The 15,915-nt window shown below is 39.5% G+C and overlaps 1 protein-coding gene across 9 annotated transcripts in view; it reads right to left on the bottom strand.

Moving 5' to 3' along the window:
• The window catches only part of HDAC8 (histone deacetylase 8), a 247,934-nt gene that overhangs the window by 125,439 nt on the left and 106,580 nt on the right, over positions 1 to 15,915 (bottom strand). For 8 of the 9 annotated variants that reach the window (XR_013413093.1, XR_013413092.1, XM_077989430.1 and 5 more), the window contains 2 exons: positions 12,716 to 12,888; positions 10,169 to 10,263 (listed from right to left, as the gene is read on the bottom strand). The exons of the other annotated variant lie outside the window; for it this stretch is intronic. Coding sequence is in view for 6 of the 8 variants with exons in the window: in XM_077989430.1 (XP_077845556.1) it covers positions 10,169 to 10,263; positions 12,716 to 12,888 (268 nt within the window). In the remaining 2 variants the exon portion in view is untranslated. The remainder of the gene's footprint in view (positions 1 to 10,168; positions 10,264 to 12,715; positions 12,889 to 15,915) is intronic. 9 annotated transcript variants of the gene reach the window in all.

The following is a 15,915-nucleotide window of genomic DNA, read 5'->3' on the forward strand; positions in this document are numbered from 1 at the left end:
TCATCAAAACATGTTATTTGAGCTAATATATGCTGGATTTATTCTACTTAAAATGAATTAGAGGTCGGGGGCACCCAAGATGGCCAAATAGGAACAGCTCCAGCCTCCAGCTCCCAGCACGAGCGACACAGAAGATGGGTGATTTCTGCATTTTCAACTGAGGTACCAGGTTCATCTCACTGGGGCATGTCAGACAGTTGGTGCTGGTCAATGGGTGCAGCATGACCAGTGAGAGCTGAAGCAGGGTGAGGCATCACCTCACCTGGGAAGCACAAGAGGGAAGGGAATTCCTTTTCCTAGCCAAGGGAAACTGAGAAAAACAACACTTGGAAAATCGGGTAACTCCCACCCTAACACTGCGCTTTACCAAAGGTCTTAGCAAACAGCGCACCAGGAGATTATATCACACACCTGGCCCGGAGGGTTCCAAGCCCACAGAGCCTCCCTCATTGCTAGCACAGCAGTCTGAGATCTAACTGCAAGGTGGCAGCGAGGCTAGGGGAGGGGTGCCTGCCATTGCTGAGGCTTAAGTAGGTAAACAAAGCCTCCAGGAAGCTCGAATTGGGTGGAGCCCACTGCAGCTCAAAGAGGCCTGCCTGCCTCAGTAGACTCCATCCCTGGGGACAGGGCATAGCTAAACAAAAAGCAGCAGAAACTTCTGCAGATGTAAATGTCCCTATCCGACAGCTTTGAAGAGAGCAGTGGATCTCCCAGCACAGAGGTTGAGATCTGAGAACGGACAGACTGTCTGCTCAAGTGGGTCCCTGACCCCTGAGTAGCCTAACTGGGAGACATCCCCTGCTAGGTGCAAACCTACACCTCACACCTCACACAGCTGGGAAAACCTCTGAGACAAAGCTTCTAGAGCAAGAATCAGACAGCAACACTCGCTGTTCAGCAATATTCTATCTTCTGCAGCCTCCACTGCTGATACCCAGCCAAAGGATCTGGAGTGGACCTCAAGCAAACTCCAACAGACCTACAGCTGAGGGTCCTGATTGTTAGAAGGAAAACTACCAAACAGAAAGGACACCCACACCAAAACCCAATCAGTACGTCACCATCATCAAATACCAAAGGCAGATAAAACCACAAAGATGGGGAAAAAGCAGGGCAGAAAAGCTGGAAATTCAAAAAATGAGAATGCATCTCCCCCTTCAAAGGAACGCAGCTCATCATCAGCAACGGAACAAAGCTGGACAGAGAATGACTTTGACGAGTTGACAGAAGAAAGCTTCAGTTGATCAAACTACTCAGAGCTAAAGGAGGTACTACGTACCCAGTGCAAAGAAACTAAAAACCTTGAAAAAAGAATGGATGAATGGATAACTAGAATAACCAATGTAGAGAAGACTTTAAAAGAACTGATAGAGATGAAAACCATGACACGAGAACTAGGTGACAAATGCATAAGCTTCAGTAACCAACGCGATCAACTGGAAGAAAGAGTATCAGCGATTGAAGATCAAATGAATGAAATGAAGTGAGAAGAGAAGTGTAGAGAAAAAAGAGTAAAAACAAATGAACAAAGCCTCCAAGAAATATGGGACCATGTGAAAAGACCAAATCTACGTCTGCTTGGTGTGCCTGAAAGTGAGGGGGAAAATGGAACCAAGTTGGAAAACACTTTGCAGGTTATCATCCAGGAGAAATTCCCCAACCTAGTAAGGCAGGCCAACATTCAAATTCAGGAAATACAGAGAATGCCACAAAGATACTCCTCGAGAAGAGCAACTCCAAGACACATAATTGTCAGATTCACCAAAGGTGAAATAAAGGAAAAAATTTTAAGGGCAGCCAGAGAGAAAGGTCGGGTTACACACAAAGGGAAGCCCATCAGACTAACAGCAGATCTCTCGGCAGAAACTCTACAAGCCAGAAGAGAGTGGGGGCCAATATTCAACATTCTTAAAGAAAAGAATTTTCCACCCAGAATTTCATATCCAGCCAAACTAAGTTTTATAAGTGAAGGAGAAATAAAACCCTTTACAGACAAGCAAATGCTTAGCGATTTTGTCACCACCAGGCCTGCCCTACAAGAGATCCTGAAGGAAGCACTAAACATGGAAAGGAACAACCGGTACCAGCCATTGCAAAAACATGCCAAAATGTAAAGACCATCGATGTAAGGAAGAAACTGCATCAACTAACGAACAAAATAACCAGCTAACATCATAATGACAGGATCAAGTTCACACATAACAATATTAACCTTAAATGTAGATGGACTAAATGGTCCAATTAAAAGATACACACTGGCAAATTGGATAAAGAGTCAAGACCCATCTGTTTGCCATATTCAGGAGACCCATCTCACATGCAGAGACACACATAGGCTCAAAATAAAGGGATGGAGGAAGATCTAACAAGCAAATGGAAAACAAAAAAAAGCAGGGATTGTAATCTATTCTCTGATAAAACAGACTTTAAACCATCAAAGATCAAAAGAGACAAAGAAGGCCATTACATAATGGTAAAGGGATCAATTCATCAGGAAGAGCTAACTATCCTAAATATATATGCACCCAACACAGGAGCACCCAGATCCATAAAGCAAGTCCTTAGAGACTTATAAAGAGACTTAGACTCCCATACAATAATAATGGGAGACTTTAACACCCCACTGTCAACATTAGACAGATCAACGAGACAGAAAGTTAACAAGGATAGCCAGGAATTGAACTCAACTCTGCACCAAGCAGACCTAATAGACATCTACAGAACTCTCCACCCCAAATCAACAGAATATACATTCTTCTCAGTTCCACATCACACTTATTCCAAAGTTGACCACATAGTTGGAAGTAAAGCACTTCTCAGCAAATGTAAAACAACAGAAATTATAACAAACTGTCTTTCAGACCACAGTGCAATCAAACTAGAACTCAGGACTAAGAAACTCAATCAAATCCGCTCAACTACATGGAAACTGAACAACCTGCTCCTGAATGACTACTGGGTACATAACAAAATGAAGGCAGAAATAAAGATGTTCTTTGAAACCAATGAGAACAAACATACTACATACCAGAATCTCTGGGACACATTTAAAACAGTGTGTAGAGGGAAATTTATAGCACTAAATGCCCACAAGAGAAAGCAGGAAAGATATAAAACTGACACCCTAACATCACAATTAAAAGAACTAGAGAAGCAAGAGCAAACACATTCAAAAGCTAGCAGAAGGCAAGAAATCACTAAGATCAGAGCAGAACTGAAGGAGATAGAGACACAAAAAACCCTCCAAAAAATCAATGATTCCAGGAGCTGGTTTTTTGAAAAGATCAACAAAATTGATAGACCGCTAGCAAGACTAATAAAGAAGAAAAGAGAGAAGAATCAAATAGACGCAATAAAAAATGATAAAGGGGATATCACCACTGACCACACAGAAATACAAACTACCATCAGAGAATACTATAAACACCTCTACACAAATAAACTAGAAAACCTAGAAGAAATGGATAATTTCCCGGACACTTACACTCTCCCAAGACTAAATCAGGAAGAAGTTGAATCCCTGAATAGACCAATAGCAGGCTCTGAAATTGAGGCAATAATTAATAGCCTACCAACCAAAAAAAGTCCAGGACCAGACGGATTCACAGCTGAATTCTACCAGAGGTACAAGGAGGAGCTGGTACCATTCCTTCTGAAACCATTCCAATCAATAGAAAAAGAGGGAATCCTCCCTAACTCATTTTATGAGGCCAACATCCTCCTGATACCAAAGCCTGGCAGAGACACAACAAAAAAAGAGAATTTTAGACCAATATCCTCAATAAAATACTGGCAAACCGAATCCAACAGCACATCGAAAAGTTTATCCACCATGATCAAGTGGGCTTCATCCCTGGGATGCAAGGCTGGTTCATCGTACACAAATCAATAAATGTAATTCAGCATATAAACAGAACCAAAGACAAAAACCACATGATTATCTCAATAGATGCAGAAAAGGCCTTTGACAAAATTCAACAGCCCTTCATGCTAAAAACTCTCAATAAATTCGGTATTGATGGAACGTATCTCAAAATAATAAGAGGTATTTATGAGAAACCCACAGCCAACATTCTGAATGGGCAAAAACTGGAAACATTCCCTTTGAAAACTGGCCCAAGACTGGGATGCCCTCTCTCACCACTCCTATTCAACATAGTGTTGGAAGTTCTGGCTAGGGCAATCAGGCAAGAGAAAGAAATCAAGGGTATTCAGTTAGGAAAAGAAGAAGTCAAATTGTCCCTGTCTGTAGATGACATGATTGTATATTTAGAAAACCCCATTGTCTCAGCCCAAAATCTCCTTAAGCTGATAAGCAACTTCAGCAAAGTCTCAGGAGACAAAATCAATGTGCAAAAATCACAAGCATTCTTATACACCAGTAACAGACAAACAGAGAGCCACATCATGAATGTACTCCCATTCACAATAGCTTCAAAGAGAATAAAATACCTAGGAATCCAACTTACAAGGGATGTAAAGGACCTCTTCAAGGAGAACTACAAACCACTGCTCAGTGAAATAAAAGAGGACACAAACAAATGGAAGAACATACCATGCTCATGGATAGGAAGAATCAATATTGTGAAAATGGCCATACTGCTCAAGGTAATTTATAGATTCAGTGCCATCCCCATTAAGCTACCAATGACTTTATTCTCAGAATTGGAAAAAACTGCTCTAATGTTCATACAGAACCAAAAAGGACCCCACAATGCCAAGACAATCCTAAGCCAAAAGAACAAAGCTGGAGGCATCACGCTACCTGACTTCAAACTATACTACAAGGCTACAGTAACCAAAACAGCATGGTACTGGTACCAAAACAGAGATATAGACCAATGGAACAGAACAGAACCCTCAGAAATAATACCACATATCTACAGCCATCTGATCTTTGACAAACCTGACAAAAACAAGAAATGGGGAAAGGATTCCCTATTTAATAAATAGTGCTGGGAAAATTGGCTAGCCATAAGTGGAAAGCTGAAACTGGATCCTTTCCTTACTCCTTATATGAAAATTAATTCAAGATGGATTAGAGACTTAAATGTTAGACCTAAAACCATAAAAACCCTAGAAGAAAACCAAGGTAATACCATTCAGGACATAGGCATGGGCAAGGACTTCATGTCTAAAACACCAAAAGCAATGGCAACAAAAGCCAAAATTGACAAATAGGATCTAATTAAACTAAAGAGCTTCTGCACAGCAAAAGAAACTACCATCAGAGTGAACAGGCAACCTACAGAATGGGAGAAAATTTTTGCTATCTACTCATCTGACAAAGGGCTAATATCCAGAATCTACAAAGAACTCAAACAAATTTACAAGAAACAAACAAACAACCCCATCAAAAAGTGGGCAAAAGATATGAACAGACATTTCTCAAAAGAAGACATTCATACAGCCAACAGACACATGAAAAATGCTCATCATCACTGGCCATCAGAGAAATGCAAGTCAAAACCACAATGAGATACCATCTCATGCCAGTTAGAATGGTAATCATTAAAAAATCAGGAAACAATAGGTGCTGGAGAGGATGTGGAGAAATAGGAACACTTTTACACTGTTGGTGGGACTGTAAACTAGTTCAACCATTGTGGAAAACAGTGTGGCGATTCCTCAAGGATCTAGAACTAGAAATACCATTTGACCCAGCTATCCCATTACTGGGTATATACCCAAAGGATTATAAATCAAGCTGCTTTAAAGACACATGCACATGTATGTTTATTGCAGCACTATTCACAATAGTAAAGACTTGGAATTAACCCATATGTCCATCAGTGACAGACTGGATTAAGAAAATGTGGCAGGTATACACCACTGAATACTATGCAGCGATAAAAAAGGATGAGTTCATGTCCTTTGTAGGGACATGGATGCAGCTGGAAACCATCATTCTCAGCAAACTATCACAAGAACAGAAAACCAAACACTGTATGTTCTCACTCATAGGTGGGAATTGAACAATGAGATCACTTGGACACAGGAAGTGGAACATCACACACCGGGGCCTATTGTGGGGAGGCAGGAGAGGGGAAGGATAGCATTAGGAGATATATCTAATGTAAATGACGAGTTAATGGGTGCAGCACACCAACATGGCACATGTATACGTATGTAACAAATCTGCATGTTGTGCACAGGTACCCTAGAACATAAAGTATAATAATAATTTAAAAAAATGAATTAGTAAGTATTTTAAAAACTAAAAAAATTGTTTAAAGCAAAACAATAACAATGTATCGAGAGGTTTATAACACATGCAAAAGTAAAATGTATGACTACAATACCACAAAGAAAGAGAAAGGAAAAAAATGGAAGAACGCTGCTGTAAAGGTACTATATTATATGTGAAGTAATGTAATACTATTTAAAAGTTGACCCTGATAAGTTAAAAACGCATACTGTAGGCCGGGCATGGTGTCTCACACCTGTAATCCCAGCACTTTGGGAGGCCAAGGCAGGCGAATCACTTGAGGTCAGGAGTTCAAGACCAGCCTGGCCAACATGGTGAAACCTCATCTCTACTAAAAATACAAAAATCAGCCGGGTGTGGTGGTATGCACCTGTAGTCTTGGCTACTAGGGAGGCCGAGGCAGGCAAATTGCTTGAACCCAAGAGGCAGAGGTTGCAGTGAGCCGAGATTGTTCCACTGCACTCCAGCCTGGGTGACACAGCAAGACTCTGTCTAACAAAAAACAAAAACCAAAAACAAACAAACAAAAAAACCAAACACATACCCAGAGGTAAACCCCAGAGAAACCACAAAGATCAGCATTGCCCTGATATCAAAACCAGACAAAGACATTACAAGAAAAGAAAAAACAGGCCAACTTCCCTTATCAACATAGACACGGCCGGGCGCGGTGGCTCAAGCCTGTAATCTCAGCACTTTGGGAGGCCGAGACGGGCGGATCACGAGGTCAGGAGATCGAGACCATGCTGGCTAACATGGTGAAACCCCGTCTCTACTAAAAAATACAAAAAACTAGCCGGGCGAGGTGGCGGGTGCCTGTAGTCCCAGCTACTCGGGAGGCTGAGGCAGGAGAATGGCATAAACCCGGGAGGCGGAGCTTGCAGTGAGCTAAGATCATGGCCACTGCACTCCAGCCTGGGTGACAGAGCGAGACTCTGTCTCAAAACAAAACAAAACAAAACAAAACATAGACACAAAAAAACCTTGACCAAGTTTCAGCAAAATGAATCCAGGAATACATAAAAAGGATAATATAACATGACCAAGCAGGGTTTATTCCAGGAATGCAAAGTTAGTTTAACATTAAAAAATCAGTGCTTGTACTAACAATAAAGGAGGATACCATATGATCATTTCAATAGATGAAGAAAAACATTTGACAAAATCAATACTCATTTGTAAGAAAAAAAAGTCTCAGTAAATTAGGAATAGAAGGGAACTTCCTCAACCTAAAAAAGAACATTTTTGAAAAATCCTACAGCTAATATAACACTTCATAGTGAAGATTAAGTGCTTTCCCCCTATGACTGGGGACCAGATAAAGATATTCACTCACCATTTCCACTCAGCATTGCACTGGAGGTCCCAACCAGTGCAAAAAGGTAAGAAAAAGAAAGATTATACAGAAAGAAGGAAAACTCTCTTTATTCACAGATGACGTTTGCATACACAGATTATGCTAAGCAATCTACAAAAAAGCTACTAGATTTCTTGATTATATTTTCAGCTCATGGAGGGCAGGGTATTTTGTGTACTCCTTTGTATCCCCTTTATATTTGATGCATATCTCTACAGTCACTCTTCCTACTGTCTTATTCTTTTTCTGCTCTGTATTATAACTATCTGTGCATTTGCATGTCTCCCCAGCACTTACACCACCCTCCCTCCCTAGCTGCTTGAGGTAGGGGATGAATTTCTCTCTTTGCATCTCCTAAGACAGTTAGCATGGTGCCTGGCACAGAATGGGTGCTCAGCAAATATTTTTTGATCTACCATTTGTTGATCTGATTTCAGAGGACCACAAGGATATTTGTGTGCAACTGTGTATTGTGCCCCAGAACTTATATGACTTCATACTGTGTAGCCTATTTTTGGCAATTTTCATTAAAATGTTATCTTATTGTACCTGGAAGACTGTCATTTCAATTTTATTCTTTGTTCCTTCTTGCATGACTCACATCTCTTAAACCAGAAGGATATGACAGAAGGAATTCACAAAGGGTTTGGGCAAATTTATGAATGACATAGTCATAAATGTCTGGGTATAAGAAGTGAGCAGCATGCAAAGGGGAAGGAGATAACTTGCTTTTTTTTTTTTTTTTTTTTGATACGGAGTCTCGCACTGTCGCCTAGGCTGAAGTGCAATGGCACGATCTTGGCTCACTGCAACCTACACCTTCCAGGTTCAAGCGATTCTCTTGCCTCAGCCTCCTGAGTAGCTGGGATTACAGGTGTGCACCACCACGTCCAGCTAATTTTTTGTATCTTTAGTAGAGATGGGGTTTCACCATGTTGGCCAGGCTGGTCTCAGATTCCTGACCTCAAGTGATCCGCCCACCTTGACCTCCCAAAGTGCTGGGATTACAGGTGTGAGCCACCGTGCCCGGCCGAGAACTTGCATTTTTAAAGTGCCTATTAGGTTCCAGGGGACTATGTGTTAGGCACTTGACATACATTATATCTCATTTAATCTTACAGAATATTTCAGTATAAAGACAGAACATCTATTTATAAGGCCCAGCCTACACCCATTCAGGCCCATAGCTTCTCCACGTACCAGAGGCAGTATTCATCTTTATTAAAAATTTATCAATCTTTTAACACAGATGAAACTTTGGATTTGCTTTTGCTTCGCAGGAATAGAGCATTTATTCTCAGTTCAGGCTTCTACAGCTTAAAACTTGTTTCTGACATAACTTGATCAGTTTATAAAGTCTTAGAGCTTTAAATTACAATGCAATCTGAGATATTCCCACAGCAATAACAGTGATTACATTTGTTCACAGCACTTACCTTTATATTTCATTAAGCTTCCAAATACTGAATAAAGGTAAGACAAACCAAGAAAAGAGACTTCTATTAACCCTGACATCAGCAAATTGTCTCAAATTATAGTGTACCTTCTATTTGTATTCTAGACATATTGAATGGTTTTTCTGAGATACATATTGTACCTCACCTGAGGTTAGGAGAAAATTGGAAGAAAATTAGTTTAAGTTGTTTCTAATTTTTAAAAAATAATAGCAACTTTAAAAAGCATCATGCTCCCAAGTGTACAGCTACTGTATCTGTCAGAATTCATAACATTAAAACTAAAGTGGCATCCCTAATCCTTGGGAAATAGCTTGAGAAGGTGGTGCTGCATGTACCCGTTTGTTATTTTAAGTTATCCAGTCTAAGGTCTGTAGTTATACATCTTAATCTATAACATGGTTCCTGCTTGCAGGGGAACTGGGGTGATAGGTAGGAACAAAGGTACGCCTTTGGATTAGGGATTATCAGCACACTCACAGGTCCCAGACAGCTTTCTGTGAACTTGTTTTGGGAAAACTAGAACAGACATCTTTGCTTTGGAAAACATAAAGCCCATCTTGTATGACTAAAGAAAATGGCAAGGGCTCAAATGATGTTTCACATTTTGGATGGTCCCATTCCAGCCTCTGTGTGCCACTAATTGCTAGAAAAACACCAGCAATGGTGTTTGTAGCGCTTATGGGTTCCTTGAATTTTACATTGGTCAAAGAAAATTGAGAGATCAGGACTACCACCAAAGAACATGTGCCACATACCACCTATGAAACTTCTTTAAAAAATAGATGAAAATCCAGCTTTCACATTTAAAAAATAGCCCCTTCCTTTTTGAGGCTAGGGGATAAAAATATGCACATATTCCAAAGAATTCTTTGTGTGAACAGGTGACCCCTTCCCACAGTCTCTGTAATTAATTGAGAAATTAAAGTTGGTTGGCCTTTGAGATCTCTTGTAAAAAAAAAAAAAAAAAGGCAGAAGGTCTTGGATATTTTGGAACAAGAGTCCACTATTCTGCCAAGACAGTGTGTTATTGTTATTGAAGTGTCTCTCAACAAAACGGTATTGAGTGGTGAGGACGTGATTTTGATTAGGTGGAATGACTCAGCTCTTCCCCTTAAAGAAGAGAGGACTTGTCGGAGCCTTACTTACCTCATGATCTGGGATCTCAGAGGATAGTGTTTTCCCTAGGATGACCCCGGTCAAGTATGTCCAGCATCGAGCCGTGTTGGCAAGGTTATAGCCTCCTGTCTCCATCAAGAATTGTGAAGTTAGGAAAGAATAGTCACAAAACAGCAGGAGAGGGAAGGAGGGTAAAGAAAGAGAGAAAAATGTTTTAATAAAAGACAACCTCAAATTGCAGAATTTCCCCTAAATATCCCTTTGTGATATTTTTAAACCACCTATTAGGCAGACTTTGGTGGACCAGTCAAATCATGCACAATGTAAAACTGGGCAGTCCAAGGTCTGCAAAGATTAAAGAGGCTCTCATCTCTCCAAAAATATGTACCTGAGGAATCCAAACTCCTCAGTTCCATCAAGAGCCATCAGCAAGACTCAGATCTCTGGAATCCAGATCTCTTGAGGTGATCTACCCAATGGAAAGATTTCTGTGATGAATTTTGCAACAATTCTATAAAATGACTGCTGAATGTGATTTGTATTTTAAAACTATTGGCAGATCTAGCCCTAAAAACCCAGGAAACAGAAAAGGAAAATGCTGACAAAAACAGACTTCCTTCTTTTAATATCAGCATTCCTTTTTGCCACAAAACATAGGCCTGGTGGCAGAGATCAAAGAGAGTGAGATGAGGAAGGGACCGTTGATGGATGCTCTGACCCATCTCATCAGGTCCTGTCACAATCACCCAACAGCCATATTATACTGGCTAATAATCAGCATATTTTTGTGCTGAATAGATGTGCTCTGCCATGCAAGCATTCAAACATTGGCCTTTAGCTAAATTCTAAGAGTATAAAGGTAAAATGGAATGATTTCCTAATCTCAATGCAGCCTAAGGGAAACAGAATCTGGTCGATTTTAGATAGGGTGACCATATAAATTATCATACAAAATGGTATACTTTTAAAAGTAAAAGAGGGCACTATTAATCATTACACTGGGATAACATGTATAAACTAGGACATATGGTCACCCTTTTCTTAAGCTTTTCTACTATTTGAAAGGTCACGGATGCTTTGAGTATGTCTTTTAGGCCTCAATGGGGTCCACTGAAGCTTGGTGATGTGGCTCTCTTTACGAACTGTGTGTTAATAGGGGCTGAGAATTTCAGTTAAATAGTACAGGTATTACTTTAAATACTCCCGACATGGAAAAACTCGAATTTATAAGATAAACTTATTTGGTATATTTAATTTCAAAAAAGGTCACTATAGGTTTTGCTTAGGTAGTAAACTATCTCTGGTACATATACAATATGATTTGATTTGCAAAAATTCCATTTATGCACAAGCATTTTCAGGAATACACATATTTCCTAAGAAGAGTTATATATTCAAATGTCAAAACTTTGGGCTAAGAAAGCAAAAAGGCTTTAGAGCATGCTAATAGGCTTTTAATGTAAAGACTATAGCCTCAAACAAAAGTCAGGTTCTAACCTGATGTATATAGTAGAAAGGTCTCTCCCCCTCCTTAGCTGTACCTGTATCATAATCACCATCCTTAGTGCTGTCAAGGAAAGTAATATGTCACACAGTACTTATCAATTTTATCTTTTTCTTCAGTTGAAGTTAATATATTTCTTGCCAGCTTTTCATAAGAGGTTGTCTCTTGTAAGTACCTTTAATTTTGAGCCTTCTAGAGTTTGAGGCTGCCAAAGGACCAGGCTTGTGTACTTGTGTTGAATGCCCACTCATTTAATAAGGCCTCCCCACAATTTCCTCTAACAGGTTGACAAAGCAACCAACAATTAGCTCTTCTATAATATATGCATTTTAAGCTCAATCTGCTTGACCATGTTATTTTAACACACCAATCTATTCATCCAATGAAATAAAGATTATGCTAGGTAGGTAGACAGAAGATTTTAAGCAAGACATCTTTAAAGGTGGTAGATGTTGTGACAAGTTCCATTCTCAAATGTATAAATGCTTCTACTGAATAGACTGGGCTTCCTTTTGGCTAAGTAATACAAATAATCAGCACACACCAAAGGCAAGAATGCCCAAGAGACTACAGATCTCTCAATTTTACTTCACTATAACAAATCCACGCTTTTTGGGGGAAGAGTCATTCTTGAATTCAGCTTATTTAATTAATTTGTGTGTTTACTTACATACAAGTAGAGTTGGAATTTCAGTGACATGTTCCCAAAAGATGATTACTAGAACTGAAAATCAAATACTACACTGAGAGAAGATGGATCAGTCTACTGGGGTTAACATCCTATATTCTTAAGATTCGAGGTAACCTTTAACCAGAGGATCTTTGCTTCAGGAATTGAAATTTAGACTTTAGAGTGCCAAGAAGTCAATGCACATGCTAAGCTGAGAAGTGTGTCAGAGTATTTTCTTATGCTGAACTGTGGAGGTGGCAGATTTTATTGACTCAGGCTTCTGGGCTTCAGGTAGGTTGGTATTATCCAATCCAAGAAAGCCAAGTTTTCCAAGTTCAGTGCCAATGTACAAAATGTGGAGGAAGGTCAACAAATTCTCCTGGTAATCTTCCTCTATACTCACCTCCTCCCAAAATGAGTGTTGCCAACTGCCATTGAAGGATGTACTTAAGACACTTGCCAATTCCCACTGGAGTCATGTTAAAGGAGCACATGGGATCCCCAGCTATTGTGTCAGCTCCCAACTGTAAGACCACTGCTTTGGGATTAAAGGCTTGGTATACTTCCTTTAGTACACTATATAAAATAGAAAGGATACAAAATATTAGAAAAATATAGGTCAGTTTGGTCTAGGGGTAGTGGTGGTGGTGGGGCAAGTTAGAGGTATAACTGAATTAGCAAATAGTTAAGGGAAAAAAACACAACCTGTCAAACTCATCAAACTTTCCACCTAAAAAGGGTGAATCAGACTGTATGTAAATGATACCTTAATAAACCTGACTTGCAAAATAATTCCCTCTACTTCCACCCTCATCAATGAACACATCTGTCCTTCTGTTTTAAAATTCAGACTTCCTTGAAATATTCATATTAATTTAACTTCAACAGCCATAGGACATAGTATACACATTTAGTCCATTTTAAAATCTGGGGAAATAAAATATATACTGAATAGTCGTTAAGGGTTCTTTCTGATTATTTAAGATTAGGACCATACTTGGAGTTTAATCACCTGGTTCTCAGTGGGGGCTGGGGAGAAGAATTACATGCTTTACAAGCATAGATGTTATCAGGTAAGTTTTTATTATGCAAAAGGACTAACGGGTTATGAAATGCAATCCTCCCTAATGCATATGTAACCAGGGTATTATAGGGAAGGGAACTGTAACAACTGATCTAAAATTATAAATCTGAAAGCACCCTAAAGAACAAATTGTAGTGTAACAATGAGCATAATTTTGGATAGAATCATTCAATGCTACCTAGTCAACCTACCTTTTTTTTTTGATAGAACACTTGTAGATGAAAAGGAAGATGTCAATGTGACAGACGACCTTAGTCAAGCTTTCAGTATTATCATTAATTGAACACTGACAGTGTCCAGAATACATTCCTAGGAGTTATAAAGTCTCTGCTCTCAAGGGGCTTACAATCTACTTTCCAGACAGAATATATACCAGCCCTCAAGGGCCTGAATAACTCTTACAGAGACGTATAAACAAGTGCAAATTAACATACATCAGAGTTGAGAAAATACAGAGTCAAAAAGTGATCAAAAATGTTGAGGTTAATGACCTCTTCATAATCAACATGTCAAATTACACCAGTGCAGCAAGACTAGAAATATCCCAGATCTTTCTGAAAATGCAAAAGGAATTCAGGGACATAAAAAGCCATCCTCCCAAATCCATATGTAACAAGGGTACTGAAATTATTGAATAGTGCTCACCCACAGAGGCATTCTTTGACTCAAAGGACTGTTTTGTTTTGATTTCTCATCTACACAGAAGAATATTGAGTGATCGTAGAGATTATAAGAATATTATAAAAATAATGACATATGATCCTTAATACAAGGATACTTGGGCCTATTCTCTCTTTCATATGCTTATCTCCTGGGTGCAGAGGGAAGATAAGCTAACTGAATAGTTTAGACGACATTTATTGAGCATCTACATGTACAGAGCACCCTATTAGCTGCTGCTGGGAGACACAGAGGAAGGCGTGATGTCTGTTCTAAAAAGGTTTCTAGCTTAAGGAGGAGGAGGGGGGGAGGCAACAAGACTAATGTTCTGTTCATTCATTCTTTCCCTCACTTACCACACATTTTCCTGAGCATCCACTGTGTGCCCAGCATGTAACTGTACCAGATGCTGGAGGAACAAAGATGAATATGACACAACCCCTAGCTTCATGTAGCTCGGAAATAGAGGGAAAGACACAGACTATGTCAATAAATAATTAAAATACAACGATAAATGAAGTGTCAGAAATGGCACAGAGTAGGGAATAATCAACTTTTCCTGAGGATTTTAAAAAGGCTCTATAGAAGTAACTCTTGACTTAGGTCCTAAAAGATGAGAACTACAGTGAGCCAACTCTCAAGATGGCTAAACTGAAAAATGGTAACAATGATTCCTGGTAAGGATGTGGAGAAACCAGATCATAAACATATCTTGCTGGTGGGAACGTAAAATGATGTAGCCACTCTGGAAAATAGTTTGGCAGTTCCTGTCAAAACTAAAAATAGATTTACCATATGACCTAGTAATTGTACTCTTGGGCAATGTATTCCAGATAATTTAAGACTGATTTTTGTGTAGGAACTTGTACATGAATGTTGATAGCAGCTCAATTTGTAATAGCCATACATTGGAAACAACCCAGATGCACTTCAACAGATAAATGGTTAAACAAACTGGTACAACCATGCCACTGGAATATTGTTCATTCATAAAAAGGAGCAAACTATTGATACATGCAAAAAAATCTGGATGGCTCTCAAGGGAATTATGCCGGGTCAATAAGGCCAATCTCAAAAGATTGTCTGCTGCATGAGTCCATTTATATTACATTTGCAAAATAATAATTACAGAGATGGAGAATAGATTAGTTGGTTGCCAGGGGTTAGGGATGGATGTAACTACAAAGGCATAGCATGAGGGAGCCTTGTGATGATGGTACTGATCTGTATCTTGATTGTGGTTGTAGTTATGCAAGGCTACATGTGTGATAAAATTGCATAGAGCTACACACACACACATACACATACACACACACACATGCATGTATAGTTGGTGAAATCTAAATAAGCTCCATGGCTTGTACCAATGTCCAATATCAACTTCTTCATTTTGATGCTGTAATATAATTGTATAAGGTGTCAACATTGGGGGAGGCTGGATGAAGGGTACCTGGGACTTCCCTATACATTTTTTTGCAACCTTCTGTGAATCTGTGATTATTGTGCAATAAAAGTTTTTTTTAAAAGTGTAGAAATTTATAGGTATGTAGGGTGACGATAGGGAATTTGGAGGCAGAGATGATTGTGGGGTTACTGGTAGGGGACTAAGTCCAGAGAAGGAAGTATGCACCCAGGAGCATGAAGGCTTGACAGCAGGAGTGGTGGGATGAGGCTAGAGAGGTAAACGTGGGCTATATATACCCGGCAGGCTAATGAGTTTGGACTTTTGCTTAAAGGGTACAAAATGTCTCAAACATTGTATGGGTGCATGTGTGCATCTGTGTGTGTGTGCTTTGAAGGCATAATTAGATTTCCATTTTAAAGATACTGAAGCTCTATTGTAGGATACCCTGAAGGTT

Source organism: Macaca mulatta, chromosome X (assembly GCF_049350105.2).
Source record: "Macaca mulatta isolate MMU2019108-1 chromosome X, T2T-MMU8v2.0, whole genome shotgun sequence".
In the NCBI taxonomy this organism is placed as follows: Eukaryota; Metazoa; Chordata; class Mammalia; order Primates; family Cercopithecidae; genus Macaca; species Macaca mulatta.